This window comes from Drosophila yakuba, chromosome 2L (assembly GCF_016746365.2).
Source record: "Drosophila yakuba strain Tai18E2 chromosome 2L, Prin_Dyak_Tai18E2_2.1, whole genome shotgun sequence".
In the NCBI taxonomy this organism is placed as follows: domain Eukaryota; kingdom Metazoa; phylum Arthropoda; class Insecta; order Diptera; family Drosophilidae; genus Drosophila; species Drosophila yakuba.
The window spans coordinates 3077943-3105812 of NC_052527.2; the positions used below are offsets into that span (position 1 = coordinate 3077943).

Consider the following 27870-nt stretch of genomic DNA (forward strand, 5'->3'; position numbering starts at 1 on the left):
CAAACTACCACCGAGCTGTTTAACCTGATTCTGCTTGGCCAATTGGCCCGTATCGCATTCATTCAGTAAGATCGCCGCCCGCGGGACAGGAAGATGCGGCAATAAACGGCTCGAAATGCATGCCAACCCACTTTTGGCCGTTCTGGTTTTCCCGCTCTTGCTGCTCATCGTCTAATTCATGCATTATCCACTCCACCGCCGGTTTGGTCTCGGACGCGCCTCGCGGATTCCAGGTGCGAACATGTGAGTCTTCACTTTGGGTTCATTAAGTATGCAACCTTTCATTCGGCTGCTCTTCATTGTTCTCCCTTTTTGCTGGTGCGGATTGGCTCAGTCGAATTAAAATCAGCTTGACGCCGTGTAAAGGCAATTGTTCTTAAAACAAGATGGAAATGTGTTCTTGAAGAAACTTGCTAGTTATTACTTGGTTAACTGGAATGGAATGGCACAGAGTAAGTGCAGTTTTATTGCAATCCAATATAAGATGTATAATTTTTGGAGGTTTCACTGCTGCAGCAGCTTCATAATATAGCGACCCACGACCAAAAAGGGTCGCTGCTCGAATTCGTGCTTCTGGTCCATTGTGATGGAAACCTAAAGAGCAATGGGATTTTAGTTAAAGGCAATATAAATTGGGGATTCCCCTTACCTGATCCCCCTTGAGGCGATCGATCAGGGTCACGCAGACATCGCCCGCTTTGACCCCCACTTTTTGTGTTACGGATGCGAACATGCTGGCCTCCATCTCGATGTTCCGGATTCCCAGGTCGTGGCACTTCTGCAGGAAATCCATCTTATCCTTCTCCGTGTACTCACAAATGGCTCCGTCGATGCGTCCCTGACCTGGTTGTAAAAGTCCATGTGGTAAGTTTAGTTCGGGGTAAAGGTAACTCCTACCTTCGTAGAAGCAATCTGTTCCCATTGTGTTGGCACTTATGGTCTGAAATCCATCGTTGGCGTCGACACCGAATGCAATTACATCCTTGTTCACGTCCTCGGAAAACTGAGCCGGTCGCACCACCCGCTGGCCGAGAATAGCCTAGAATGTATTTAAAATAAATACTTTATACTTTTGACCAACTGAGCGTTAAACTATATTTAGAAAAAACAAAGAACAATTGGAGTTTTCGAAAACTATAACTTACGATCTCATGCTCGTTGCGAAGCAGGCCATTGAAGGCATTTTTGGTGGCCACCACTGTGCCGGGAGGCACGCCGAGTCCTCCGCAGGTGCCGATCCGGAGTATGACGGGCTCCTGGCACCGCGCATACTTGACCAGCTTGAGCAGCTCGTGGAGCACGACACTGAAGGAGGCGGATCCAATGCCGTGGCTCACGCACAGCACCGGACCCACCTTGTACATGGCATATCGTTGGCCACGCTCGCACAAATCCACCGGATCGCCGGACTCTTGGACTCCCAAGACATCTCGTAGGTATAGGGCCAACTGCCGCATTCTGGATCCCGTTCCACCCACGCAGATGAACTACAAAATATCCCATATTAGCTATACCGAGGTATACCACTGGCACTACCTCACCTTGACATCGCCGAACTTGTGCTGCAACTCAGTGGTGTCCCCAGTATTGGCCACATTGATATCCAAGTGGTACAAATAATCCGATGGCGCCGTTTCCAGGTGGGGATTCAACAACTTGACAGTTCTGGAAACTACATCTCGCACAGTACTTCTATTTGAAAAAGCGGTTATTACTTACTTCTCAGACATTTTCAGTTGATTCCTCGCCAGTTCCGGTTGAACGTCGATAAAATACTGAATAGGTTCTGCTTATTCTACACCTTAGAATAAGCTTTTGTCCGCAGTTTTCCGATCGTTCCTATATCTATTAAGAACTTGCTTCACTTTCCGTATGAGAAAGCTTTGTATATGTTTATTTCTTACCAATATACTATATTTAAATATAAGTTTTATATGTACGAAAACTTAAGCAAGGGACTCCGTCATTCCGCCACTTATATGTATAATTGATAAGCAATATAGCTACGCCTCGTCGGAACGCCACTCAAAGTTCTACTGTTGGTACGGCGATCTATGGGATCCGTTCATGTTCACTTCCATGCAGTTCCATGCACTTCCACGTAGTTCCACTATTCACCACTGCTCAATCTCACCACAGTGAGACTGCAACGCCGTGAAGAATTCCGTTACCATGTTATCATGTTCGCCTTCGTAACACAAAAAGTGGGGATGTCCGGGTCCGGGTGGCCCTAGTGGATCGCCTCAAGGGGATCATTTAAGGGAAATCCCCAATATACAATTTAACCAAAATCATATTGCTCTTTAGGTTTTCATAACAATGGGCCACCAGTATGAGCAGCTATTGCTGCAGTGCATCCTTAAAAATTATACAATTCATTACTTCAAAGAATAATCAATACCTTTTTTTAAGTTTCTGCTATTTAAGAGTTCATTACATACAATATTTGATTGCGGAAAGCTATTTATTTCACGCCAATCTACTGGCTATGTGAATTGACCGCTCACTTCTTTCTGTGCTAATTCGAAATGGAACATTAGACCACCGAAAATAGTAAGTAGGCGGGGATTATAGGAGAAAAGCGGAGAAACGGCGAAAAGCAGTTCCCGACAAGCGCAGAGTCACCATCATCTGGCTGAGATCGAGCAGCATCCGCGCATCTCGAAGATGGAGACGGGCGCACTTATCATTCAACTTCGCAGCGAATCGCACGCGCGAATAAAATAATCGGAGAGGAGTCGCAGCTGAACACACTTGGCATGGCAGTGGACATGGACATGGAAGCCATAAAAGCGCTGACGTCGAGCCAAGACGTTGCCAACCAGTCCCAAACCAACTGGCAATCCAATTGCTCAGCAAAAGCGTTTTTCAGCCAGAAGAGCAGTGTCAGTAAAAAGAAAGTCACTGAAGCCGGTTGTGCCCACCTAACGCCGTCCCTCGTCGCTGCACTTTGCATACTAATCGTCCAGGTGGGGCTGGCTCCTCCAGTCTGTGCCAGGTCGCCGGCCAACGAGACGGCCTGGCCACCAATGCGACATTACGATATTTGGGACGACCATTTGGGCGAACCAGGCGGTCTTGAGGAGGATTCCTTCGCGGAGGAGGCAGAGTTTAGGCTGCAAACGGGAATACAAGAGGAACTGGACATGGAGATGTCGCTGCAGCACATCTCTGATCGGAGTTCCAACCAGACAAAGAGCAGAAAGGAAAAAGGTGAGCTGCAAGTAAATACAATATAATAATTTAGGCTTTCTAAAATGATCATTAAATATGATATCTTAAACTTACTCTCATCTGTGCATTAGTGATCCATCTGTTCCCGGTTCCCGTGGATGGTTACTGCATGTCCGACGATGGTCGGCGGATGGGCAACTGCCTGAATGCCTACGAGTGCCGCCAAAAGGACGGTCAAGCGAGGGGGGAGTGCGCCATGGGTTTCGGGGTGTGCTGTGTGTTCCTGGCCAGCTGCAACACTACGATCTCCAACAACATGACCTACATTGTGTCGCCGGGATTCCCCAGTTTCATGCCCAGCAACTTCACTGGCTGCCGTCTGCGGGTGAAGATGATAAGCGACGAGATCAGCCAGGTGCGGATTGACTTCCATCACTTCACGCTGGGCCAGCCAAACCGAAGAACCGGAGTATGCGATGGCGATGTCTTTAGTATAGGCGGTGGACCAGGCGGAAACTTATCCCTTTGCGGCCAGAACAGTGGTCAGCACTGTGAGCATACAGCAGTGCAAGCTGCCTGAGTACTTTCCTCATGCACTTTTCTTTTTTCAGTGTACTACGATGTGGGGTCTAGGGCGTCACCACGACAATCTACTTTGTACGGAAGTCTGCGCCCAGTGGATGCGAGTACTGGCACAGGCAACTCCACCTCCACGGGCGACCGCTTCATCGACATCAGTCTAGGCCTGTCCAGTCGCCTCCTGCCCCTTCGCATTTGGGAGATGAGTGTGGTGCAGATCCCCTTCATTCAGCGTGCTCCGGCGGGTTGCTTGCAATATCACACCGGCACCGAGGGCATTATGCAGACCTTTAACTTCGCCGAGAATGGTCGACATTTGGCCAATCAGAACTATCGGATTTGTGTGCGCCAGGAGCTGGACATGTGCTCCATTTTGTACCAGCCATGCGATGAACAGTCCTTCCGCATCGGCGGTGGCGGACGAATGGCCAGCCGAGGTGATGGCACTGCTCAAGGAGCGGCCACGACGGCTACTTCGAATCCTGCTGCAGCCCTGTCGGATGCAGCAGGTGCAACCGCAGCAACATCAGGCAATGCTGCAGTGACCACTGCAGCACCCACTTCTAGCACCCTCATGCAGATGCTAGCCAACATGGCAAACTCCACAACCGCCACCCTGATGTCCATGATGAGCGGAAATTCAACTCCAGCGGCCAGTTCAGTATCATCCGCCAGCACCACCAGCAGCAGCTTTAGCACCGCTGCCATGAGCACGACGACAACATCAACCACTCCCACACCGCTCCGATCCAGCACAGAGGCATCATCTACCACCTCGGCAGCACCTGCATCTTCGCCAGCCAGCGATGATGTGGAGGGGTCAGGTGGTGAAGTTGGCGATGATGAGGATGACGACGGTGGGTTTCTCTTCTTCAGAAGTCGGCCCAGCACAGAGGGGCCGACCGTTTCCAGACGTCCCCGTCCCAGTGGAGGCTTCGACATCCTGGGCATTATACGGAATGCCATCGATTTGCCGCTGAAGTGGCGACGACGCCAAGCCCGCCAGTTCTTTAGCACCTGCTCCGACCGGATAACAATGCCGTGCATCATAGAGGATTTCATAGGAACAGGACTGGGTCCACTGCCTGGGTGCGAGCCCATTCACTGTGGCGCCCAATTCTGCTCCTCGGGCGTGTGGCCCTGCCGCATTGAAAGCACTGTCACCCCGTTCTATATTGGTGTCCACTTCGGCAATGGCCAGGGCGCTGGCAAGGCGAACGCGGAGGATAACGTGGGTGCCTGTCTGCGATATTCCCAAGTGCAATGCATGTAACAACGGGCGAGGCTATGAACTTTCATTTCGATTGAGCAAGTTATTTTACAATTATCAAAATGAAGTTTAGATACTTTGTTTGTGATGACTTAAATAAGTGTTTTTACTTGATGGGTTCCTTGGATTAAAGTATGTACAAGATTTTCCAACTTATTCGAGTTTAGTTAACATTGCACTTAAGATAAATTATAAAGATTCAAAATAGTATTCTAAGGTGTCTTTTACAGCATTGCATATATGTCTTTGTTTGTTGTTCATTTGCTTATATGATCGAATGATATTACAGTATTGAAATACATACATAGGTGTGATTTGGAATCGGACTAATTGTTTATCCGTTTGACTTGAGCTGCGTTGCGAATGTGCGTTTGAGTAAGCTGACATCACTTGGAATGGGAGCTGCCAGGAGGTAAACAAATAGCGATGGAACTTAATGCGAACAGCACAAAAGCAAAAAGGTAGGGAAGGATTTAGCAATGGCACCTTTAAAGGGCAATGACTTTGGTTTTCAGCGGTAAACATTCATATACAAACACTATGATCATAATAACCCTTTATACGACTAAAACTAGAAGTATTCGCCCGCCGCCTTATACGACCTCGGGCAATTTTGTTCGGCATACATGGCGTAGGCGTTCTTTGTTCCTTGTTTTATGGGCAGCTTGCTCGAATGTTTGTTCCACACGTGCACAACATAAGAGTCCTTGCAGCGGGCAATGGTTTCCTCCAGCTTTTCCGGCTCAAAGAAGTCGCTCCACTGCTTCCAGGGTACGGCGTAAAAGGCGCCTCGCCCGAATACCTTGAAGCCCATACAGCGCTTTGGGTCCTCCTGCATCAGAGTAATATCTTTGGTGCCACATATCTTCTGAGCCACACGGGTTATTACTCCTGGCCCATTATTGCCCCAGTCCTTGCCATTAAAGTTGTGTTGAAAATCGCGCAGACACGACGCGGCGATCTCGTGGCCAAAGCCTGTGGCTGCCAGGTTCATTACGCCAGCGGCCAAATGGGTGTTGGACTCAGCACCTGTGTAATTGGGCGGCACCTTCTCCATGTTGCGCAGCACCACCACATCCATATCCAGATAAAGACCGCCGTACCGATAGAGGGTAAGATAGCGGAGAAAATCTGATATGTGGGAAAACAAATACCTGAAAAGGAGTTGTTAGTAATGATTAATAACTGGGTGCAGTGGTCAAGTCGAACTCACTTTGAACGCGACAGGCGGCCGTCTTTGAGCCACTCCTCCATGGGCGTGCCGGATGCGTAGCTTTCGAGATTCAGTCGTCGTAGATGCACATTGCTGTAGCTGAGAATGGCCTCCACCAATGGTTGGGGTTGGCTATTGTTGTTGGAGATTCGATAGGTGGGGCCGGCGAACAGGACGAACACTTGGAAATTCGGATTATGCTTCGCTGCTGACTCGATTGCGCAGGCCTGGCGGGCTGTGACTCTCAACGTCTCCAGCTGCCTGTTATCGGATAGGCGGCAGCTAGTCTCGTGAAAGAAGATACTGCTTCCGGGCGAGGGCTTCGGATCAGCCTGGAGTACGTCCTCCAAGAGATTCGTTTCGCCATCTGCAATTAGTGCCTGCTGAGTTGCCAGTACTTGGCTCTCAATGAAGCATGAGTAGTATTTATTTTCCGAGCTGTAGATGTAAAAGAAGCCCGCAATTGCCATCAGGACGAGGATGATGAACATCCTACGGGCCGCCACAATGGGCAGCCGGAGGAGCATGATTACAGCTGGAACTGGAGGAAAGCTAGAGTATAATCGTATCAATTTCTAACTTTTTAGTTTACAACTGCTACTTACACTATGTACGCCACATGCTCGGTAGGTGAGGATGACCAAATCACCCTTGCTGATAAGGAAGCGTCAATAGTTGAAAGGCACAAACCGCAGAACCACAACAAAAAGCACTGTTATCGTTCCGTTGAAGTTAATCGATAACAAAAACTCAACCGGGTGGACAGTTTTCCCGTGCGGACTCGATAGCTCGATGGGGTGGGCAGTTCCCCTGCACAATCGGCATCTCTGGCGTGGAAAGCGGCATTTGCTTTGAGAATTTTACGGATTTTTTCAATTACCGAACGCAACGTGAATTGGCCGGCGCAGCACGCAACGACCGGTAGACGCCCGTTACACCCATTACCCATATAGCAAAATAGTGAAATGAATGTTCCTCCTAGCGTGGGCAATGGAGGAGCGCCACCGGGAAGAGGCATGGGCTACACGCCGCCCGGTGCAATCGTGCCGCAGTTTCCACCACCCGGATTTGCGGCACCACCCCCGCCGGAGCTGGCCGCCGCTTTCGGTGTGATGGCCACCAGCACCGAGTGGACGGAACACAAGGCGCCGGATGGACGACCCTACTACTACAATCAGAACACCAAGCAAAGCTCGTGGGAGAAGCCGGAGGCCCTCATGACGCCCGCCGAGCTGCTGCACAACCAGTGTCCCTGGAAGGAGTATCGCTCGGATACGGGCAAAGTGTACTACCACAATGTGGCCACCAAGGAGACTTGCTGGGAGCCGCCGCCGGAGTACGTGGATATGAAGGCCAAAGCGAAGGCGGAAGAGTGAGTAAATTAGTTGTGCACCGCTAGCCACTTGGTAATATGATTTCTCGTTTACCCAGAGCTGCTGCTGCCGCCAAAGCCGTGGCAGCCATGACATCATCCAGCTTGGCCGGCATGGTGCCACCTGCTGCTCTGGCTAGCATCCTGCCCGCTGCCCTACCTGCTGCCCCCCGAATTCCCACTCCTGAGATCCACTCGCCGCTGACACCCAGCAGCAACGAGAACTCTTCCTCTGCGATGGATCAGGCCATGGCCGCCACGTTAGCGGCTATAGAGGTGCCACAACAAAATGGTAAATAATATAAGCTTTGAAAATAAACAGCATAAGTAACACCTCATTCTTTGCAGCTAAGAAGGACGACAAGTCAGATAGCGCTGTGGTGTTTAAGGATAAACGCGAGGCAATTGAGTCCTTCAAGGAGCTGCTGCGGGACCGCAATGTGCCATCAAATGCGAACTGGGACCAGTGTGTAAAAATCATATCAAAGGATCCGCGCTACGCAGCCTTTAAAAATCTAAACGAACGCAAGCAAACATTCAATGCTTACAAGACGCAGAAGATCAAAGACGAGCGCGAGGAGTCTCGCTTAAAAGCCAAGAAGGCAAAAGAGGACTTGGAGCAGTTTCTTATGTCCAACGATAAGATGAACTCGCAGATGAAATATTTTCGGTGCGAAGAAGTATTTGCCGGAACGCGAACGTGGACGGTGGTACCGGAACCGGATAGGCGCGATATATACGAGGACTGTATATTTAATTTAGCGAAGCGGGAGAAGGAAGAAGCGCGGTTGCTGAAAAAACGCAACATGAAGGTTCTGGGCGAGCTGCTAGAGTCGATGACTTCAATCAATCATGCCACCACCTGGTCGGAGGCGCAGGTAATGTTGTTGGACAACGCTGCATTTAAGAATGATGTGACCCTGCTGGGGATGGACAAGGAGGACGCCCTTATAGTCTTTGAGGAGCACATTCGCACCTTGGAGAAGGAGGAGGACGAGGAACGTGAGCGGGAAAAGAAGCGCATGAAGCGTCAGCAGCGTAAAAACAGGGACTCCTTCCTCGCGTTGCTCGACTCCCTGCATGAAGAGGGAAAGCTCACCTCCATGTCGCTGTGGGTGGAGCTGTATCCCATCATATCAGCCGACTTGCGATTCTCTGCCATGCTCGGCCAGAGCGGGTCTACACCTCTGGATCTGTTCAAGTTCTATGTGGAAAACCTGAAAGCCCGCTTCCATGACGAGAAGAAAATAATAAGGGAGATCCTAAAGGAAAAGGCATTTGTTGTCCAAGCAAAGACGTCCTTCGAGGACTTTGCCACGGTCGTGTGTGAAGATAAGCGGTCGGCCAGTCTGGATGCGGGAAATGTGAAGCTTACATACAACTCCCTGCTGGAAAAGGTAACTATTGGGTGGAGCAAAAAGACTTTATCAATAAAAATCATGAATGCATTTCTAATCTCCAGGCTGAAGCCATTGAAAAGGAGCGGATGAAGGAGGAGGTGCGAAGGTTACGGAAACTGGAAAATGAAATAAAGAACGAGTGGCTGGAGGCGAACGTCTCAGTGGCCGAACCTTATGAGAGCGCCAAGAAGCTGGTGGAGCACCTTGAAGCATTTGCACTTTATGAAAAGGAAATCGGTGTGGAGAAGATCTGGGAGGACTTTGTTAAGGAAAGCGAAGATGCGTGCAGCCATCATCATTCGCGGTCGCGAAAATCGAAGAAAAACAAGAAGCACAAAAAACGAGTACGGTCTACATCAAGATCAGACATCGAGAATGAGCATATTGAACTGGAGAAGTCCAAGCGCAGACGCTCCAAGTCACGATCGGTTAGTATGCTAAACCTAAAATTAAAGTGAAGCAAAATTTCTAAAATAATATTAATTTACAGCATTCCCTGAGCTCAATTGGCAGCATCGAAAGCGAAAAATTACTAAAGAAGAAAAAGAAGCGCAAGAACAAACTGCGAGCTGTACGTAGCAAGTTCCCCTAATCCTCGAAACATAAAATCTAACATGGTTTACATTTCAGTCCTCCTGCGAATCGGAAGTCCCAGGCAACCAGTCGCCGGGAACTCAAGCCCTCCTCCAGAACGACTCAAACTCGCACTCACCGGCGAAGAAAAAGAAGAAGGAGAAGCGAGCTAAAAAGGACAAGGAGGGCAAGCGGCACAACAAACACAATCGCTCCGGTACGCCCCTCAGTCCTGCCCAGTCCGTCGAGTCGGTTGGATCACGAAACGAGGAGCTGACGTTAAGCGACGGCGAGCTGGAATCGAAGCGAGCGGCTCTTCTAGCCCAACTAAGCGAGCAGCTGGACGAGTGACCAGCTGAGGGGCGTTGAGTCAAAGCCGACATAGACAGCGTGTGGCACTCTCCAGCTCTAGCTTAGGGAGGATCGGGAGAGGCAGCTAGCCTTGGACTCAGTTGCTGGACAAGTTCTCTCCAGTCCTTGCCTTCCACTGCACTCTGCTTCGTTTGGTTAAGATACTGTCCTGGTCCCGGCACGAGCCACACAGCGAACCACTATTGTAATTTCTTAGTCGCAATAAGTTTCAATGTATAAATGAGAATTAAACCTAACAAGTCAAATTTTAAGTTATACGCAAATGATTTTGAGTCTACATCAAAATAAACAAAATCTATCGTAATTACCTACAAAGAATTTAGTTGTTTCATGTTGATATAAGCTCTTTTGTGTTGACTTGAATTAGTGCAACATCCAATTTTATAGAAACTATTTTAAGTCCAGGCCTTTAAATTAAATCCAGCGAACTTGTTATAGTTTTTACTATGTTTAATGACATCCTTGACAAGCGCACAAATGGAAAAGTGGTTTTTCTTGTTGTCAAACTAAAACTTGAACTCCTTGTACTTCTTTGTGGTCTTGGCCGGATCCGTTTGCTGTCGCTTGCGCTTCGATTTCTGCCGCGCCACATGTTCGGCCAACATGTCAGACAGATCCTCCTTCTGCAGGTGATTCTGCTGCTCACGCATCTGTTGCTCATACCGCTGGGCCATTGCGTCATTGTCCAAGTCCAATTCGCTAGGATCGAGCGCCAATTCCACAATGCCTTCGCGATCTGTGGTTGATCGAACTGGTGGCTGTTTGTTGGCGCCACCGCCACTGACGTCGTAGACATGGGTCGATCCCATCATGGAAGCCCCTATGCGGTCGGTGCGCTTCTCGGGCAGCACTTGGTACAGTACGGGGGTTTCATTGCTAGAAGAAGTTTGAATAGTAAACTTAGTGTTGGTCTTATCTTAAATATATTAGTTCACTTACTCCTCCATCTCGGCTTCAATTTTCTTCTTGCGAAGTTCAATGTTCTCGGGGGTTTCCATGCCAGCTGGAACACTGGTGAGTCCAGAGGGTGTAACTAATCCCTCCACTGGCGTTACCAGGCCAGTCTCATCCGGCTGCTCGCCCAAGTCCTCGCCATCTTCCTCCTCCTCCTCGGATGATTCCTCTGACTCCGACTCCAGTTCGCCCCATTGGTTACGTTCGATATCAGCTTCGTCAATGCCATTCTAAATAAAATATTGAAATTGCAATAAGAATATTCGTGTGTTACTCAAATGTTGCTACTCACGTCGAGGTCCAATATGTTGGTTCCGAATACGTCACCGTAAAGTGGTTTTCCGTTTTCATCAACTGGCGGCTTGCCCCAACCTCCGGCATGATAACCGAACGAGGTTCCGTCTGGGATCGGCGCATTCAGGCCGGGAATTTTAAGATTCGGATACGAGGGCGGTGGCCCGTAGCGCTGCTGAGCAATTAGCCAAGGCGGCGGAATCTTGTGTGAGTTGGGGCCCACTGGCATTCCCAAAGCAATACGCAATTCTTCGGAGAGATCTCCGGGCTTCTTTTCCTTAAGGCGCGTCTCAAACTCCTTGCCCTCGTAGTAGAGATCGCCATGAATGGTCATGCGGGGCTTGGTCTGCCACTTGAAGAAGGCATCGTGCAGTTTCTGGTAGTCAATGTCAATTTTGCCCATCTTGGGACGGACGCGTTCACGCATCTTGGCCTTGAGGGTCTTGCCGTCCTCCCGTTCCTGCAACGATTCACGCATCTCCATGATGCCCGTCTTTTTGATGAAGGCGGGGAGATCAAACGGAGGCTTCTCGATACCCCTTTTGCCCTGCAAATATTTTCGCTTGAAGCACCAGTGTCGCGGCACTTGCACTGTGTTCCTATAGGCTTTTAGTTGAACCAATAGTTTGGGATCTCTGGCTGTGACATCGTGCATCTCCACTACGTCAGGTCGAGAGACTAGCTGTTTCAGTTCTGCCACACTCAGGCGGGTCAGTTTCTTGAGTTTTCGCTTGGACAGCTTCTCTTTATCTTCCTTTCGCTCGTCGTCATCATCGCCGTCATCGTCTTCATCCTCGAGTAGTTTGTCGGTAGCCTTTTTGTCCTTGGTGTGGGACTCAGAATCAAGCGAGGATTTGTCCTTCTCCACAGGCTTTGGTTTGTTCTCCAGTTTGAAGATTTCGAACACACGATAAAACTGGCGGTACATTGGCGCCAAATCTGCAATGGTTATCTTTTCGGGCACATATCTGGGAGAGATAAAATATTATTAGTTTGGTTTCTAGGGACGAGATGCTAGGACTTACTCAATGGTCACATCTTCATCATTGGCTTCGCCAGCCTTCTTGTCCGTATCTTTGTCATCACCCCGATCCTTCCTGCGTTTGCTGCGACTATCTTTGCGTTTGTCCTTCTTTTCCTTTTCAGCAACCTGTTCGTCTTCGCTGCCCGGCGCTTTGGCCTCCGAGTCCTTGGCCTCCGGTTCGTGCTCATCCGCTTGGGCCAACTGCTGCTGCCGTTCGAACTCTATTTGGTGGCGTATCTTCTTGTTCTGCTTCTTTCGCTTCTTCTTCTTTTTGTTACGCTCCGCCTTGCTCTGCTTGCCGGGCTTTTGGCTGCCACTTCCGTTCACCTGGTTATCCCCATCCTCATCGCTGTCCTCGCCCACATCCGCTTCGTCGCCGTCCTGTGTAGCACCCCCGCTGCCACCCTGCGAATCGGCGTCCACCGTGAACTCGGCTGCCCTTTGATCCTTTAAAGCAAGAACATCCTCCAAGGCCTTGGGCAGGACCAGTTCTCCGGCAGCTTTATCGGCATCTACAGCATCTTCGGAGGCATCGCCGGCGCCATTTGCGGTCCCATTGCCGTTTTCGTTTCCATTGACCGCCGCACTTTCGTGCTGCTGCTGATCAAAGCGAATGGACATGAGCGGCGTGGGCTGGCCGGGCTGAAAAGATTGACGTTCAATAGATGCATCGGCTATTGGGCTCTGCAGCAAACTCACCTCGTTGTTTAACTGGTCCGCCATAAATTAAATTAATCTATAAAAAACCCAAACCGAGCCGTAATTTTTTTATAAACCACAATTCTAGTGATGGGCGACAAGATATTTTTGTACCACTCAGGCATATCGATTAATTTCGATAAGAAAATGCACGACGTAAAGACAAGCTGGCACCCCTATATGACAGGGTGATCTTGGTAAGAAAAGCGTGGTTTGTGCCGACAGCTGATTTAAGGAGGTAAATATTAAAATATTAAATAAATTAAACGTTTTATAATGATAATTTGTCTATTTTAGTGCGATATAAAATTGGCAGCACCTGCTTAAATAAGAATAGCTTATTACTCCAGCTTCAAAGCATGTTTAAATTTAATTTCGATGTGGAGGTGGAATCCTCTGAAGATCCAGAGGCCGTTAAAACTGATCTTTTCAGCAAGCAGGAGGATCCGGAGGAACGTGAATCGGAGAACACAAAAGATATCAAATGGTACCAATCGGAGAAGGTAAAGCCCCTGGATAACCTTATTTCCGCAATGGATTTCTATGAGCTAAATGCCAAGGAAATGGAGGTGGGAAAAGCGGCGTTAAAACATCTTGTGGCCGGGTTTCTGCTGGAGGATTTAAAGGAGCAATCCCAATTGGTAAACCTGGATCTCAGGAAGTCTGAGGAAAAGCATTCAGATCTTATTTCCGGTGTCTACGAGGGCGGTGCTAAAATATGGGAATGCACAGAGGATCTTCTGCTATATCTATCCGAAAAGTATGAGGACTCATTCTGGAAGGATAAAAGGGTCCTGGATTTGGGATGTGGATGCGGATTGCTGGGAGTGTATGCGATGAAACATGGCGCACAGGTGGATTTTCAGGACTACGTAAGCATACAATAAGTCTTGAAAAAATTTTGTTTGAATATGTCATATATTTTCAGAACAAAGATGTGTTGGAATATATTACATATCCAAATATCGTGCTAAATTTAGAGGATTCTTTATCTGAAGATGAAAAACTGAAGTTTTTAGACAAAAGTACAACCTTATATTCTGGAGATTGGACTAATTTCGCAGAATTATCAAGGAATGAAGAGAAATACGATCTAATACTTACCTCAGAGACCATATATAATATTGAAAATCAGCAAAAGCTCTTGGATACCTTTGCTGGTCGCTTGAAATCCGAAGGAGTCGTTTTGGTTGCTGCAAAATCGCACTATTTTGGAGTTGGTGGTGGCCTGGAACAGTTTTCAGAAAGAATTAGGCTGGGAAATGTTTTCCAAAGTGAAAGTGTTTGGCAGGCAGAAGAAAACTTAAAAAGAGGCATCTTACAATTGAAATTTAAATAAAATGTATTTTGAAATTAATTATAACTGATTTCTTAAACTAGATTATAAATGATAACAATCTAAGTTCAAAGCAGAGCGGTAGCGTTAAAACAAGTTGGCAGCTCACTTTACGAGGGGCACCCTGTACGAAAGGGACGTTCGTCAGCTGTGTTGTTGTAGTTGTCGGTATTGCGGAGAAATTGTGAGTAAATTCGTTGTACTCCAATAAAACAATTAAAATGGACCTACCCGGATTTGATGATTGCTTTTGAAATATTCCTCTAGTCGGTCAGTAGGGCGTGTACTAATCTTATCTAAACTGTTTCCGTACACGCTGCTCGGAACTCCCTAAAAACACGTTCGTCGCGCCTTCTGCTTGTCCAAATCGATGTTCTTGATGTCAGCCGGCTCCTCCGATTTTGTGTCTGCAGCCTGGAGATCCGAGGCTGAGGAGTCCAAAAGGGTTGAAAACGGGAGTCTCTGCTGCTGCGAGTACGTGGCGGAGGACAGTCGACAGCGATCCCACATTCTAGGATGCTGTTGTAACTGCGTGGACTTCGACTTAGTTTGCACAAGGTAGGAGGCTCCAAAGAAAAGCCGGCTATATCTACAATTAAACACCCCACAGACTTGTCACCTGCCGAGCCATTGAACGAAGAAACATCGACGGCATGCTCATCGCCTTCCAGGATAGACTGCGCCTGCCGTGGCGCGGAGGAGCCAAGCGAATCTCGCCCGCAGCCGTTGCTCCCGCATTCATTGTGCCCCTCATGCTGGGATTGGCCACTCTGAACTCAAAGACCGCCATTGTGCTGATGCTCACGCTGGTGGGCTTCACCATCTGGGGCATGGAACTGGCCAAGCGGACGGCCACGCGGACAAACTTCTTTTTGAGCTGGCTGGTCTTCTCCGTGTTCTACATGATCATCATATTTGAGTTTCAGGTCCCTCTGCTGGAGCTGGCTCCGGAGGAGAACTACGCGTTAATGTTCTTCTCCTGTGCCGCTTTGTACTGCCTCTACTCCACCAAGGCACTGTCGCCCTTGAATCTTGTTTCTGCTCAATACGGAACCACACCCAAGGATGAGCTGCCTGGCATTGCCGAGGCTTCAAGCGGCGAGGAGCAGGCGGAGGCCCAGACCACACTTCAGATGGAGAGTGTGCTGAGTTTGGATGATGACGAGGTGGTCGATATGGACACTGCTGAGCGATCGGGCTTGATGCACGGTCAGCCGAATATCTGCGAGATCTGCCGGAAGGTGACTCCAAGGCGGGCATACCACTGTCCCGTCTGTGGAACCTGCGTAAAGAGGCGAGATCACCACAGCTACTGGCTAAACTGCTGCATTGGGGAGCGGAACTACGTGTGGTACATTGTTGGACTGGCTCTGTCGGAGATCGCCCTGCTGCTCGGCGCAAACTTGACCCTCACTTCGATTTGCCATCCGTTCATGGTGGTGCGACCGCTTGGATATCCAGTTCTCTTGCCCGACGACTGCAGTGAGGTGTTCGAGGGCTTCGAGTGAGTAGATACTTTCTTTGCAATTACACTCTTTTAAGCACACTCTGCGTCTAGCCTTGGAATCTCCTTTGTGGTGGCATGCTACGCTCTGCTCATTTCGGTCTACATAGCCTTTATACTCAGTAGACAGGCTTACTTGTGGTGGAAGGGATCCACCTTGCACGAATACAAACGCGCCTCCAACGCCGCAGGTCGCAACCGAATCTGGAGCAACTGGCGAGCCATATTGAAGTGACTACTCACACACCAAAAAGCAAAAAGCACAAGCTTGTCGCCCAGATACTAAAGTATTTCAAATCTAAACGCTATTCTCGGTAGTCGTACTTAGTCGTAGCGCTTTAAGGTCTTAATTGCAATTTAAAATTATTCAAAATAAATAAAATTAAGTAACTAAAACACACAACGAACAGGCGTAATAATGGTTTATCTAGTAGCTACCATAAGCTGTCCTCTCTGGGCTTGTAGTCAGGTAACAGCTCCCAGATTTTCATGCGCCAACGCTGGCGTCGCTCCTCCGTCTCCTTCTCGATCTTTAGGATTTGCGGCAAGCGGCGCCAGCAGTCCAGGACCTTCCATTTCAGATGCCTATTAAATTGGTTTAATTGGAAATTAATAATGCAGCGATTTATATTTTACAGGGACCTACCACTCATGGTGCGAGATGGCCTGCCGAGTCTTGGTGTCCTCAATCATTCGGCAGTGCGTGGAATACTTATGCCACCGCCCAAACCAGTGCTCCATGGAACGCAGGGCATGCCAATCGATCGCCACTAGCATCTTGCTTTTTTCATTCTGCACATACACCATCCATGCGTAAAGAGCACGACGCTTGAGGATGTTGTGCCAACAGGTCTCCGCTTTGATGATCTTCTCGCGCTGCCTGTATATCGTATAGCTGTGCCACGAACTAAAGGCGTTCTTTGCGATCAGCTGCCATGGGAATAGGGGAGGTTGTCAGTGATGAATAGCTACACCAACATGAAAGCATACCCGGCAACGGAATTCCTCGCTCTTAACCAGATTCTCGCGTTTCCGGTCCAGCAGTCGTTTGAAGGCCTCCATGCCCGTCCGTTTGAGAAGCTTGCGACTGAACTCCACGGCCTTCCGCTGGTTCTCGATAAAGCGCTGACGCTCGCGCTCCTTCAGCACCTTGGCCATTTTCTCCTGGCGTCGCTTCTCTTTAAGGACCTCCATTCTGAGGCGCTTGGCTTCCTCGTCCTCCTGGCGCTGTTTAGAAATGCAGGTGGGTTAATGCATCAAATAAATGTGTTAACTAACCTTTGCCTCCTCTAGAGCTTGCTTTGCCGCCTCCCTTTCGGCTTCTGCCTGAACCCTCCGCTGCCGAGCCTGCTCATGACGCATACTCCGTTCTGTGGCCCGCTCCTGCATGTGCTGCAGAAACCGTGGCTGAAGCAGAGCCTTGCCCTGCAGCCGGTCCATCTCCTCGTCATCCGCATCGCGCAGGTTGCCGATCAGCTGCAAGCACTTCGCCTTGGCTTTTGCTTTGGGATCGCCGCACCGGATGACTGTTTTGAGTTCCTGCTTGAGATCCTCGCGCGCCTCCTTGGCCTCGTCGCTGAGCTTCGTCAGCTTAAGCTGCATAATAAGTCGCTCTTGGCGCTCCAGCTTGATTCGCTGTAAGTCAATGATGTCCTGCTGCACTTTGAGTCTGGAAAAACAAAACCCTTTTTTAAAACATTTGCCATCTGTGTGTAGCAGTAACATACTTGTTCTTAAACTGCTTGGCCATCTTTACGGTATCCTCGCGCTTCTCCAGAGATTTCTGGGTAATCTTACTAGTCTCAGACACCGTCTCTGTGCGCTGGCGCCTTTTTTCCTGCCGCACTTTGTCCAGAAAGGCGTTGATCTTCTGCACCCGCGTGTCTCGCGCTTGACACGATTGTCCCTGCTCTCTCTCGATCTTCTCCATCGTTGTGAAGTGTATCCACTTGAGAAAATATTTGCGCATCAATACCAACTGGGTGTTAGCTCTGGCCTGAAAAAGCTGCTCGATGATCTTGTGCTTCTCGTGGGTGGGTGCCACATCCGACTCATCTTCACTAGAGCTGGACGGCTGTTGGGGCTCGGGTTCCTTGGGCTTGACCACAACCTTCGGCAAGTCTATCCGACGGATGAGCAGCGGTTCCGGATCAGGCTCGGCCTCTGAATCTCCAATGGGATGCGTGGTTGGTGTTGGAGTCTTCTTTGGGGGCAACTGAAACTGCACAAGCTTCGGCGGAATGGGCAACTCCTTGTCAAGCTCTTCATTCTCCTTCTCGGCTGCTTCCAACTGAAGTTCATATAGCGCTTCCTCGGCTAAATCGGATATTACGGAGTCAATTCCATCGCTGGTGTTTGAGCAGGTGGATGACTCTCGTTTTAGCGAGGATGGATTGCCCTCTGGCTGCTGCTCCTGCTTATTCTCCAGCAGCAGCTCCTCCTCGTGGCGCACGGTGCGGACATGGAGCATTTGGCGCTCGGCAGCCGCCCGCATGGGTCGAAAGAACTCCTCGGTAGAAGTCAGCGGACTTGGAGTGCGGCACCGCAGAAGCTTCGCCTTGCTCTCATCCGCCTGGACTTGCTTGGTGAAGTTACGATACTCTAGGGCGTCAAATGAGATCACTTGCTCCTCTATAAACGCGGGAATCTCAACCACCTGCGCTTCCTGCTCCGTCCATTCACAATCCATGTCCGCTTCCGCCTCCGCCTGCTTCTCCGGTTCCGCTCTCAGTTGCTGGATCAGGCTCTTGGTTGCCTCCGACTTGGTTTCGGAGCACATTAGTGACATCTGACTCAAAGCCTGCACGGGAACGTTATAGAAGTTATCTATGTGCTGTGCTGCCTGTGCCAGACTCTTCACCAATGGCCCATTGTTTAGCTTGAAATCCGGTTTGGTGGGAGGCACGCGGTGGGACTTGCTCCGCTGGAACTGCCTGGACAACTGCTGGCGAAACTTCTGTAGCTGATTATCTATGAATCGCTGTTCCACCTCAAGATTGTGCGCCTTGGTGGCCTCCAGGGAGTTGCTATGGTCATGGGCAATGGTGGCTAAGGGAAGTTTGTGTGGTATTTTCTGAAACTGTTTGAATTTTATACACATAATCTGGATAATATTCCCTAAAAAGTATATTATATTTACCATTTTATGTCGCATGTCCATTATTACAGAGGGATTCAGCTGTTTAGGATCCTCTCCTTCAATCAGAAGTCGCTCCTGTCGCCTTCCAACGTAATCCGCCTCGATAAGGCGACGCACTGCATCCGTCTTCAGTCCCAAAGGATTCGCCTGCAGGTGGCGCTTCCGTATCCGGTCCCACCGAGTCTCCTTACTGGGCTTCTCACGCCGCTTAGGATGCGACATCTTTATTCAACAACTTTCTCAAATTGTGGTGATTAAATATCTATTTAGTGCTCCTCAATTTGAAAATGATATGTGAACTTGGGAAAATTTCGTAAACAAGTTAAACATATTGTCCTGACAACGAAAGTGCCGGCCGGGGTGACTTTTCCCTACCAACCATTTATACGCAGACCTACATTCTTGATGAAGTTCTAATTTCAAAATGTGCATTCCCAAATAACAAAGAACATTGCGATTGCATTCAAAGCACAGCTTGATCCAGTTTAATCGTTATAAAGTTTCTATAAATGCCATAAATATTAGATAAGTCGATAAGTAACAAAAATTTTGAGGACTTGCAAGCTTAGTTTAGCAGTATATTTCGTAGTAAATGATGTGACACTAGGCTTAACCGGCGGCAGGGTCCTTCTTGGTTTTCTCCTTTTTGCCCTTTTGCTTCTCGGCGGCGGCCAACTCCAGATCAATGGGAGCGGGCTTGACGAACGGAATCTCATCCTGGAACTTCGCCGGCATGTACTTCTTCAATGGCTCCGGCACCTTGATACCCGTCTCTGTCTGATGCGTCTCCAGGATGGCGCAGATGACGCGAGTGGCTGCGCACATCGTGGCGTTCAGCATGTGCACATAGTCGACGGCGGCGTTCATCTTCTTGGTCTGGCCGAAACGTACGAGCAGACGACGGGCCTGGTAGTCCAAGCAGTTGGAGCACGATACAAGTTCTCTGTAAGCGCCGCTGCCGCCGAACCAGGCCTCCAGATCCAGTTTCTTGGAGGCTGCATGGTTGAGCGCACCGGAAACGATGTTCACCACGCGATATGGAATGCCCAGTGACTGGCAGAACTGCTCCGCATTGCCGATCATCTCGTCCATCATCTCCCACGACTTGTTGTCGTGTGGGGAGGTCAGTACGAACTGCTCCACCTTCTCGAACTGGTGGACGCGGAAAATGCCGCGAGTGTCGCGTCCGTGCGAGCCCACTTCCTGCCGGAAGCAGGTGGACAGACCGGCATACTTGATGGGCAGCGAAGCCTCCGGCAGCCACTCATCGCGATGGTAGGCGGCGATGGGCTGCTCTGAGGTGGCGATCAGGTACTTCTCATCGATGCCTACCTCCTCGGCCTTCTCGCTGCCCTTACCCACCACCTTGTAGAGCTCCTCGTCGAATTGTGACAGCTGGGCCACCTCCTGCATTACCTCCTTCCGCATGAAGAAGGGCGTGTACAGGGGAACGTAGTCACGGGCGTACAGCAGGTGCAGGGCGTGCTGAATGAGAGCTTGCTCCAAGAAGACTGCGGCTCCGGTAAGGAAGTAACCACGTCCGCCGGACACCACGGCACCCTTCTCCGCGTTCATGCCGTCGATCATCACGATGAGGTCCACATGCGAATACTTGCCGCGCTTTTCGCAGTCGCCAAAGGTCCGCTCCACACGGTTCTCGTCCTCGTCGTTTGACACTGGGACGGACTCGTGCAGGTGGTTGCCCACCTCCCGCAGTGAGGTGTTCCTCGTTTGCTCGGCAAGCTCCAGGGACTTCTGGTTCTCCGTCATTGCGTCGTCGATGAGCACGCGCAGCTGCTTGATCTGGTTGACGGTCAGCGGCTGCAGTGTCTCGGCCACAATCTCGGTGAGGTCCTTGGTCACGTCTGCGGGCAGGTCCTCGCTCATTGCACCCACCGGCTCCTTCTTCTTCATCTTCTCGCCGATCACCTTGCTGCAGACGTTCTTCACCTTGTTCAGGTTGTCGGCACGGTGGCGGCACTGACGCCACTCAGTATCCTTGGCGATCACCGTCTCCACCAGCGCCACATCCTTGAAGCGCTTCTTTTGGTTTTCGCGCACGAGGTCCGGGTTGCCTCCCTTGTCGCTGCGAAACAGATCCAGATCCAGCACCATTTTAGCTACGCTTTAATTTAGTTTCAGTCGCGGATTAGCTTAAATTCTCTCGCGTTTCGTCGGCGTTTTCACAACGTGGCTAGGCTTTTCGTCAGCTGGGTAGTGTTGGAAATCGATGGGGGTAAGTGCATATTATGGCTGAGATTATGACAAATTGCATTCTTGTGACTCATCAAATTCTTAAGTGCTCCAAAAGTTAATCCAATATACCAATGTATCTAAATACACTATTACCTTCAAGAAATGGCCTTTATAAAGAGACATATAACCAACATAGCTGACTAAGGGATTATCGCCGAACAAGTACATTTTATTCGTCACCATTTGAAACTTACCTGTCACCCTTTCACAACACTAATTGCTTATACCAGCTGTTCAAAAACAGTCCAATTGGAGAACAGCAGATAATTCGCAACAGATTCCGACTTCAACGATGAGCTTTATTGACCAGGAAGTCACGGAGTTCCGAGCAAAATGTGAGAAACAGGTGCCGCACACAAAGATCATTATTTGCTCCAGCTCCCTGATCCGGGTTGACATATACCCGGAGCGGCCCAATCGCTCGATGACTGTGTGCCTTCGATTTCCAGAAAACTACCCGCAGAGCACCCAAATCCTGGTGGAGCTGAAGAGTCGTGTGTACTCCGATATTCTTCTGACAGAACTTACTCGGCTGATCGACGACTATGCCAGGGATTTCCTCGGAAAGCCACAGGCACTGCAAGTGCTGGCCTTCGCCCAACAGTATTTAACGGATAATCCGCTGTGCGTGTGCTTGGAGGAGATCAAGCAGCTGAGAGCGGACATCAAGACTGGAGGCACAGAGAGCCAATTGAAGCTGAAGCAGAAGAACAGGAGCGTGGAGCTGGTGGCCAAGGGAGGACGCTACACCTACAGAGTCACCGCTGTGGTCCCGGACAGCTATCCCATGCAGAGTGTGGAGCTGCGCGGCCAAGAGTCCAATCTTCCGGCCGTGCTCGTCCGTTACCTAAACGGCCAGTCGAAGGAGATAGCCCGGCAGTGCGTGGAGCCGCCGATCCGTATGAGCAAGGAGGCACTGGCCAATTTCCGACCTGTTAGGAGTCTGCAACGCTCGCTCAAGTTCTGCCTGGAGGCTACCCGGGACTTTCATACCGAACGTTGTCCCATTTGTGATAGTACCGTGCTACCGGAGTACCCGGAGGACATAGAAACGGATGACAGTGCGGACTTCTTTATCGAGCGCGTCTACTGTGGTCACCTCTTTCACCAGGGCTGCCTTAAGAAATACCTGTCAGAGCCTCCGTTTCCAAAGGGCGGCAAACTTTGTCCCGCCCAGCGTCGCCATCCTCGTTCCGATGCCCAGACCTACATGGGAAGGTCACAGGGAGGAGGCGCTACTGCATCCAAAACTCCGGACGACGCTGTGTGCGGCATCAAGCTGGCCCACGATCGCTGGGTGGTCAGTGTGAAGACCGCGGAGGCTCGCTGGGCCCAGAAACAGGCTCGCCAGCGAGAACTGGAGGAGGTGGTCGACTTCCTGCAATAACAGAGGATCAACTCAAGAACAGCTTACTGTGTTTGGTTATGTATTTTGTGATTTCTATTCGAATACGCTTATATTGCTAAAGATGAAATAAATAAAGTGAAGATGAAGTGCGACTAGGTTGTTTTTGGGCAAGTGTATCGTCTTTCCTTTTAACGCGATTGAGCACACGGCGGTGTTACAGTCTTTTTTTAAATTTTTAAAAAAATTACTAAATTATTCTAATCAAATTATTCCATTCTTGTATGGTATAGGTTGTAAGAAGCTATATCAAATGCTCTTTCAAATTCTGCGAAAGTGTTTAAGGAAACTTGTTTGTTAGATGTACGCCTCTGTTTTAGTCGAAGAATTCCAGATTCAGGCGGAATAGAAACTATAACCAGGCGTGGTAGTTCGTCTTGTACGAAGAAATTAGCTGGAAGCTCTGTTCGGTGCAGGCTTATTCGGCTAAACTTCAGAAATCCGTGACTATTTCGTCGTCTTCATACCGCTTAATGGGATCTCCCTTGATCAGGGCCGAAATCAGGCTGTAGAGAGGAGGATCAAATAACTTAGTAATGATGAAAATGCAGTTTTCAACTACTAACTCACCAGTACAAGCCCACAAAGAACATAACGAAGTAGTAGCCCAGATATATCATACAATTTCTTAGGTGGACCTTCAGCAATCCCCGACTGTGTATGTCCACCGGATCGTAGACACCCAGGCTATCGCGTCGCTGGCGATGCAACTCGTAGAATAGCCAAATCACCATCGGCAGGTTTAGGAGGAACATCACCCAGTGGCCTCCGAGGAGGAGGAGCACGCAGAGGAGGGCATGGGATCCGAACTTGGGTATCACCCAAAAATTGAGGCGTCGGCAGCACTCCTGGGCATTAAGATAGTCGCACTCCAGGTCCGCCAGTGTCAGGACCTAAATAATTTTTCTGTAAGAAAGTTTTTCCTCCGTGGAAATCCACACTCACATAGTAAATCAGGAGCAAGAGGATTGCTCCGTAGACCAATAGGGTGATACAGAAGGTGGCTGTTTCGGGCAGAAACATAATTGCACTATAAATTCGCTTTTCACTTAAAAATACAATGTTTTCTATGTTATTTACAAAATTTTCTGCATTTCGCGTTTGATTTGTTTTTAATTAAGAAATCGTGCTAGAAAATTCCATACTGCGTTTTGAAAACAGTGCTGTAAAGCACTTTTTCAAAGTTGCACCCCTTAAATGTTTTTATTTTTTAATGTATGTAAATCTCTACTCTCAAACTAATTTAACTCAAAATATACTTTTTTACCCAAACTATGGTTATAATTTAGCACACAACGTTTGCAAAATATGTATTTATTTAGCTATAAAACCTAGTATTGATTAGTCCGTTTTAACGGTCAATGGCGAAATGGAGCTATCGGTTTTTCGCGATAATTGTTGACATAATATCAGCTGTTTAGCCAGGAAACCAAAACAAACAAGGAATATTTTTTTTGTTAAGCAATATCTCTAATTTTAATTCCTACTGCTTTATTTATCGAAATCCCGCTGATGGCGGCTGCCAGCTTTAATTCAATCCTCTGCTTGAGGCAGTTAGTTCGGCTAAACAGGCGCCAGTTTTCAGCCCCGGCGCAATCCGTGGTTTCCGGCTCACAAGCAACTGGCCATGAAACGCCACCACCGACATGGAAACCCGCGGATAAAATGCGCGGATGGCAGCTGCACAACTACGGCGATATTGACGAGCTGCAGCTCTCCGAAAAGCTAAAGATACCCCAGATCCGTAGGTCCAACGAGTGTCTGGTACGCGTCAGGACGACGGCAGTGAACCCCATCGACTTGGCCATGCTTCGTGGATACGGGGCCACGTTGCTGAACAAGATGCGATGCCAGCCGGGCGACGGGATCGAGTTTCCGCTTATTCTGGGCCGCGAGTTCTGCGGCGAGTTGGTGCAGACGGGAATGGGTGTTTCGCTGCCTCTGGGATCCCGTGTCTGGGGAGTGGTACCTCTGCAGGCCAGCGTTGGATCGCATGCAGAGTACGTAGCAGTTCCTTCATCCTGTGTAAGTATTTGAACTACTTAAAAGGTCTTTAAAGTAACTTGTAGTCCATAGCTTGCTCCTGCACCAAAAGAACTGGATGATTCCGAGGCCGCCAGCGTGTTGTACGCCGGATTGACGGCTTGGTCGGGTCTGTACATAACCGGAGGCCTTGGTGGTCCTTGTGGAGCTACAACAGCTTCCGGTGGAGGTGCCCACAAGCGGGTCTTGGTACTTGGCGGCTCCGGTGGCGTTGGCTCATTGGCCATTCAAATTCTCAAGTCTCAAAAAGTACAAGTTTTGGCAACCTGCAGCGAAAATGCCATTGAAATGGTTCGCAATCTGGGAGCCGATTTTGTGGTAGACTACAACAACGCAGAGGCCATGGAGGAGCTGTGCAAGTACGCGCCCTATGACATCGTGCTGGACTGCGCCGGACAAGGAGGTCAGAAGGCGGCGGAAACGAAGTTTGATTTTCGCCAGTACATCACCTTCTCATCACCGTTGCTGGCCAACATCGATAAGCAGGGACTGGGAGTGGGCGCGCTCAAGAATGTGTTCGATCTGGTCCAAACTAACGTTAGGTCCGTCACGCAGCGTGGAGGTCTTGTGAAGTGGGGCTTCTTTAGTCCCGCCCCCCAGGGAATTCAATTCCTACAGAAACTAGTGGAGCAGCGAAAGGTAAGTGTTGTGCCCCCGAGTTATTCTATAAACTAATTGCATCCTGCTTTCAGCTGATGCCGCTGATCGATAGCAGCTACGGGTTCAGTGAGCTGCCAAAGGCTTTTGAGAAGATGAAATCCGGGCACCTCCGGGGCAAAATCGTGGTGAAGCTGCGAGAGGAAACTGGCGACTAACAGACTGATATTGTTGTTTCTGTTGCATTAAAGGCTTGTGTTGGTTAATTAAAACACTAGAGCAATCTACTTAGTGAAACAGCAGAACTTTGACGCCATTCCATTGCATCACTAGCAGGGTTCAAAGACTGTAGTTGCAGGCCAAGCCACTGACGCATATAAATATTTCCTATATAAAATAATCGACGATCTGCGTGATTAGAGCGCTGGCCTCCGTCAGGGATCACCTTTAAATCACCGTGAAAAGCCGCTTCGCCGCCTATCGTCCATGGATCTGCACCGCCCGGTACCTGAAGGTCGTCGTGTAGCTGCAGCTCAAATGATTCAACATCGGCAAGCATACTCCTGGTCGTGCGCCCATCGCAAAACTACAAAAATGCCGGGACCAATGTTGACGAGGCACGACACACGCCATCGGCCTGCGAAAATTTCCGTGCGTCTAAATTTATTCCATCGCCTGGCTGGCTAGCTGCCGCAGCAGCGTCCGATACCCAGATTCGTTATCAGAGGTTGAGTGGCCGGCGGCGGGGTGATTCCACAGCACGCGGCCTGCCCGCTCTAATCACATCGCTCACATGCGTTCGCAACGCTCCAGAGCATCGGAACACGACCAGGCCGCTATCGCCGGGGTCGAGGCTTTCCAAAAGCTAACGAAAAGCCTCTCCATCGCCGCTATCATCCGACATAGCCGGCGAAAAAAGCGAAGAATGCACGCGTCTCTGTTTTGTTTTGGTTTTTATTAATAGCTCTCAATTTGTTACCGGGCCCGTCACTCTTGATATGATTGGAGGTGCCAAACCGATGTGGAAATACCCTTTAAAATAGTCACAAACGGGATGGATTTCCGCTTAGTAATATGCTTTGTTCATTCATGGGATAAGAAGTTAGGAAAGTAGAAACGTAGGAAAGTTTATTGAGCTTTGCAAAATGCTCGTGATATTAGTTATACCCAAACTAGAGTATCTAAGATTGGGGAGGGAAATTTCTAGTCTGAGCTGTCGGCAGACCTTGAAATCCCAGCGCTTATCTGATGTCTGAATGAAATTAGCTATTATTGGGAAAAATTGTCAAGGCAGTAACGAAACCGAGTACTTGAGATATGTAAGCGCGGCACAAGCATTTAAACATAATAATATCATCCACTGAGTGCTTGTTGTTTTGATAAGGGAGCCTTGTCAACGTGTTTACGATCTGCACAATTGTGTTTCCTCACGCAATAATATGATAATAATAATGTAATAATGATGACCCATTCTGTGGCACAAATGTATTAAACCGAAAGTGGAGCAACCTAGGTTGCCTTCTATTGGATATTATTTGCATACGATTAGGAGGTTTAGGGTCTCGTTGGCACGCATTTCTTTTGTCTAGTGTATTAATTTGATTTAATTTTGTATTTTAAACTCTTAAATGGGGCAATCGAAGCAGCCGTCTGACATTTGAATGGTTTCGATCGAGGATGCGTGGTGTTTTGAATAAGTTTTCAGTCCGAGAAACCTTGACAGGGCCAACATCACACTCATTCCACACAAACTGTCTATTTGAACCGGAATACGAAAATTACACGGAACATTCCTACTTTGAGACTAGTACAACCAAATTGGTCATGGATAAAACTAAATCATCTTTGCTTCCATATATAATGGACATGCTTAGTCGCGAGCCGCAACTGTGTGAGTAACTTATTGGAGCTTCCTGATCCTACAATTAAAGAATAGCTTTGGAAGTTATTATTATATAAATTAGCTGTTCAGTTCTGAAATAAAATGTTGTGTGCATTCATTCCTAATTTTCAGGCACTACTTTGGACGATTTGGTCAAGAACATCAAGGATATAGTGCTCGAGGAGCACATCAATCCATTTGGAAGTCTCAAGCGCGCGGTGGAGTACGCCCTGGAGGTGGGCGTCGACCTGGGCATCATCTCGCTGACCGACGAGCGTATCCGCGTGCCCTTCAATTTCCGGAGGAACCTACCCAGGACTAGGGTGCCCCTGAGCACAAGGATCTCGCCTCGCTTGGGCCGCCGGGCGATCAAGCAGCGTATGCCGACGAGCACGGCGGCCAAGCTGGCGGGCAAGAAGCGATCGGGACGAAAGTCCAAGAAGACGGCTGGGGCGGCTTCAAGGAAGCGACACTAGGGGAAGCGACCAAGTGGCTATACGCTCGGTTCCGTTCAATAAACAATACAATTGCGAATGGCTGGCAACCGCGGCGTGTTATTGAACCAGAGGGGCGGGCTGAGGAGCAACTGGGTTAACTAGGCGATGTCGGCTGCGATGGCACACACTTGGACTAATTACCAGGGCAGGGTTACGGAAAAATGAAAAGTAAATGGATACCACTGTCCTGCTCGACGTCGCATTTTCTATTTCATTTGGTCGTAGTTAGAGGCGCGTTTTGCATAGAAATGAATAATTCAGCGCCTGCTTGTGGCGATTTGGGCGCA

The 27870-nt window shown here is 49.1% G+C and overlaps 13 protein-coding genes across 16 annotated transcripts; 7 read left to right on the forward strand and 6 right to left on the reverse strand.

Moving 5' to 3' along the window:
• Positions 1-428: 428 nt before the first annotated feature.
• On the reverse strand, positions 429-2036 carry LOC6526659 (uridine phosphorylase 1). The gene is made up of 7 exons (XM_002087731.4): positions 1905-2036; positions 1720-1845; positions 1542-1665; positions 1146-1487; positions 898-1039; positions 650-843; positions 429-594 (listed from the first exon to the last, which is right to left on the reverse strand). Exons 2-7 carry the CDS (start codon positions 1728-1730, stop codon positions 505-507), a joined length of 903 nt encoding a protein of 300 aa, XP_002087767.1. The 5' UTR covers positions 1731-1845; positions 1905-2036; the 3' UTR covers positions 429-504.
• Positions 2037-2127: 91 nt separating this feature from the next.
• On the forward strand, positions 2128-5120 carry LOC6526660. The gene is made up of 3 exons (XM_002087732.4): positions 2128-3213; positions 3306-3725; positions 3786-5120. Exons 1-3 carry the CDS (start codon positions 2760-2762, stop codon positions 5024-5026), a joined length of 2115 nt encoding a protein of 704 aa, XP_002087768.1. The 5' UTR covers positions 2128-2759; the 3' UTR covers positions 5027-5120.
• Positions 5101-6982, reverse strand: LOC6526661 (lactosylceramide 4-alpha-galactosyltransferase). Of its 2 annotated transcripts, none has more exons than XM_002087733.4 (3): positions 6842-6982; positions 6237-6777; positions 5101-6177 (listed from the first exon to the last, which is right to left on the reverse strand). In XM_002087733.4, the coding sequence occupies exons 2-3, from the start codon at positions 6761-6763 to the stop codon at positions 5595-5597; spliced, it is 1110 nt and encodes a 369-aa protein (XP_002087769.1). In that variant the 5' UTR covers positions 6764-6777; positions 6842-6982; the 3' UTR covers positions 5101-5594. The 2 variants fall into 2 exon arrangements, with proteins under 2 accessions (XP_002087769.1, XP_015053294.1); XM_015197808.3 differs by having other exon boundaries at positions 6237-6788; positions 6842-6973.
• A 78-nt stretch (positions 6983-7060) lies between these two features.
• On the forward strand, positions 7061-10271 carry LOC6526662 (pre-mRNA-processing factor 40 homolog A). Its single transcript, XM_002087734.3, has 6 exons — positions 7061-7608; positions 7668-7900; positions 7957-9005; positions 9071-9436; positions 9499-9579; positions 9639-10271. The coding sequence occupies exons 1-6, from the start codon at positions 7202-7204 to the stop codon at positions 9930-9932; spliced, it is 2430 nt and encodes an 809-aa protein (XP_002087770.1). The 5' UTR covers positions 7061-7201; the 3' UTR covers positions 9933-10271.
• Positions 10272-10385: 114 nt separating this feature from the next.
• On the reverse strand, positions 10386-13066 carry LOC6526663 (splicing factor 3B subunit 2). Its single transcript, XM_002087735.3, has 5 exons — positions 12925-13066; positions 12227-12867; positions 11200-12169; positions 10893-11137; positions 10386-10829 (listed from the first exon to the last, which is right to left on the reverse strand). The coding sequence occupies exons 1-5, from the start codon at positions 12946-12948 to the stop codon at positions 10460-10462; spliced, it is 2250 nt and encodes a 749-aa protein (XP_002087771.1). The 5' UTR covers positions 12949-13066; the 3' UTR covers positions 10386-10459.
• Positions 13067-13081: 15 nt separating this feature from the next.
• On the forward strand, positions 13082-14281 carry LOC6526664 (histidine protein methyltransferase 1 homolog). Its single transcript, XM_002087736.3, has 3 exons — positions 13082-13162; positions 13222-13796; positions 13853-14281. The coding sequence occupies exons 2-3, from the start codon at positions 13284-13286 to the stop codon at positions 14261-14263; spliced, it is 924 nt and encodes a 307-aa protein (XP_002087772.1). The 5' UTR covers positions 13082-13162; positions 13222-13283; the 3' UTR covers positions 14264-14281.
• A 72-nt stretch (positions 14282-14353) lies between these two features.
• LOC6526665 (palmitoyltransferase ZDHHC23) lies at positions 14354-16171 on the forward strand. Of its 2 annotated transcripts, XM_039371222.2 has the most exons (4): positions 14354-14444; positions 14647-14818; positions 14871-15764; positions 15819-16171. In XM_039371222.2, exons 3-4 carry the CDS (start codon positions 14914-14916, stop codon positions 15997-15999), a joined length of 1032 nt encoding a protein of 343 aa, XP_039227156.1. In that variant the 5' UTR covers positions 14354-14444; positions 14647-14818; positions 14871-14913; the 3' UTR covers positions 16000-16171. The 2 variants fall into 2 exon arrangements, with proteins under 2 accessions (XP_039227156.1, XP_002087773.1); XM_002087737.4 differs by lacking the exon at positions 14354-14444 and having other exon boundaries at positions 14479-14818.
• LOC6526666 (calponin homology domain-containing protein DDB_G0272472) lies at positions 16073-19280 on the reverse strand. Of its 2 annotated transcripts, XM_002087738.4 has the most exons (6): positions 18904-19280; positions 17492-18843; positions 17043-17433; positions 16755-16991; positions 16411-16694; positions 16073-16349 (listed from the first exon to the last, which is right to left on the reverse strand). In XM_002087738.4, exons 1-6 carry the CDS (start codon positions 19123-19125, stop codon positions 16199-16201), a joined length of 2637 nt encoding a protein of 878 aa, XP_002087774.2. In that variant the 5' UTR covers positions 19126-19280; the 3' UTR covers positions 16073-16198. The 2 variants fall into 2 exon arrangements, with proteins under 2 accessions (XP_002087774.2, XP_039227153.1); XM_039371219.2 differs by having other exon boundaries at positions 17492-19280.
• Positions 19281-19360: 80 nt separating this feature from the next.
• On the reverse strand, positions 19361-21122 carry LOC6526667 (serine--tRNA ligase, cytoplasmic). Its single transcript, XM_002087739.3, has one exon. It carries the CDS (start codon positions 21016-21018, stop codon positions 19513-19515), a length of 1506 nt encoding a protein of 501 aa, XP_002087775.1. The 5' UTR covers positions 21019-21122; the 3' UTR covers positions 19361-19512.
• A 100-nt stretch (positions 21123-21222) lies between these two features.
• Positions 21223-22659, forward strand: LOC6526668. The gene has a single exon (XM_002087740.4). The coding sequence runs from the start codon at positions 21452-21454 to the stop codon at positions 22544-22546; it is 1095 nt and encodes a 364-aa protein (XP_002087776.1). The 5' UTR covers positions 21223-21451; the 3' UTR covers positions 22547-22659.
• LOC6526669 (protein cornichon homolog 4) lies at positions 22570-23693 on the reverse strand. The gene is made up of 3 exons (XM_002087741.3): positions 23510-23693; positions 23135-23457; positions 22570-23070 (listed from the first exon to the last, which is right to left on the reverse strand). The coding sequence occupies exons 1-3, from the start codon at positions 23585-23587 to the stop codon at positions 22998-23000; spliced, it is 474 nt and encodes a 157-aa protein (XP_002087777.1). The 5' UTR covers positions 23588-23693; the 3' UTR covers positions 22570-22997.
• Positions 23694-23953: 260 nt separating this feature from the next.
• Positions 23954-25506, forward strand: LOC6526670 (reticulon-4-interacting protein 1 homolog, mitochondrial). Its single transcript, XM_002087742.3, has 3 exons — positions 23954-24589; positions 24641-25246; positions 25300-25506. Exons 1-3 carry the CDS (start codon positions 24077-24079, stop codon positions 25420-25422), a joined length of 1242 nt encoding a protein of 413 aa, XP_002087778.2. The 5' UTR covers positions 23954-24076; the 3' UTR covers positions 25423-25506.
• Positions 25507-26893: 1387 nt separating this feature from the next.
• On the forward strand, positions 26894-27630 carry LOC6526671. Its single transcript, XM_002087743.4, has 2 exons — positions 26894-27095; positions 27219-27630. Exons 1-2 carry the CDS (start codon positions 27029-27031, stop codon positions 27560-27562), a joined length of 411 nt encoding a protein of 136 aa, XP_002087779.3. The 5' UTR covers positions 26894-27028; the 3' UTR covers positions 27563-27630.
• The last annotated feature ends 240 nt before the right edge of the window (positions 27631-27870 follow it).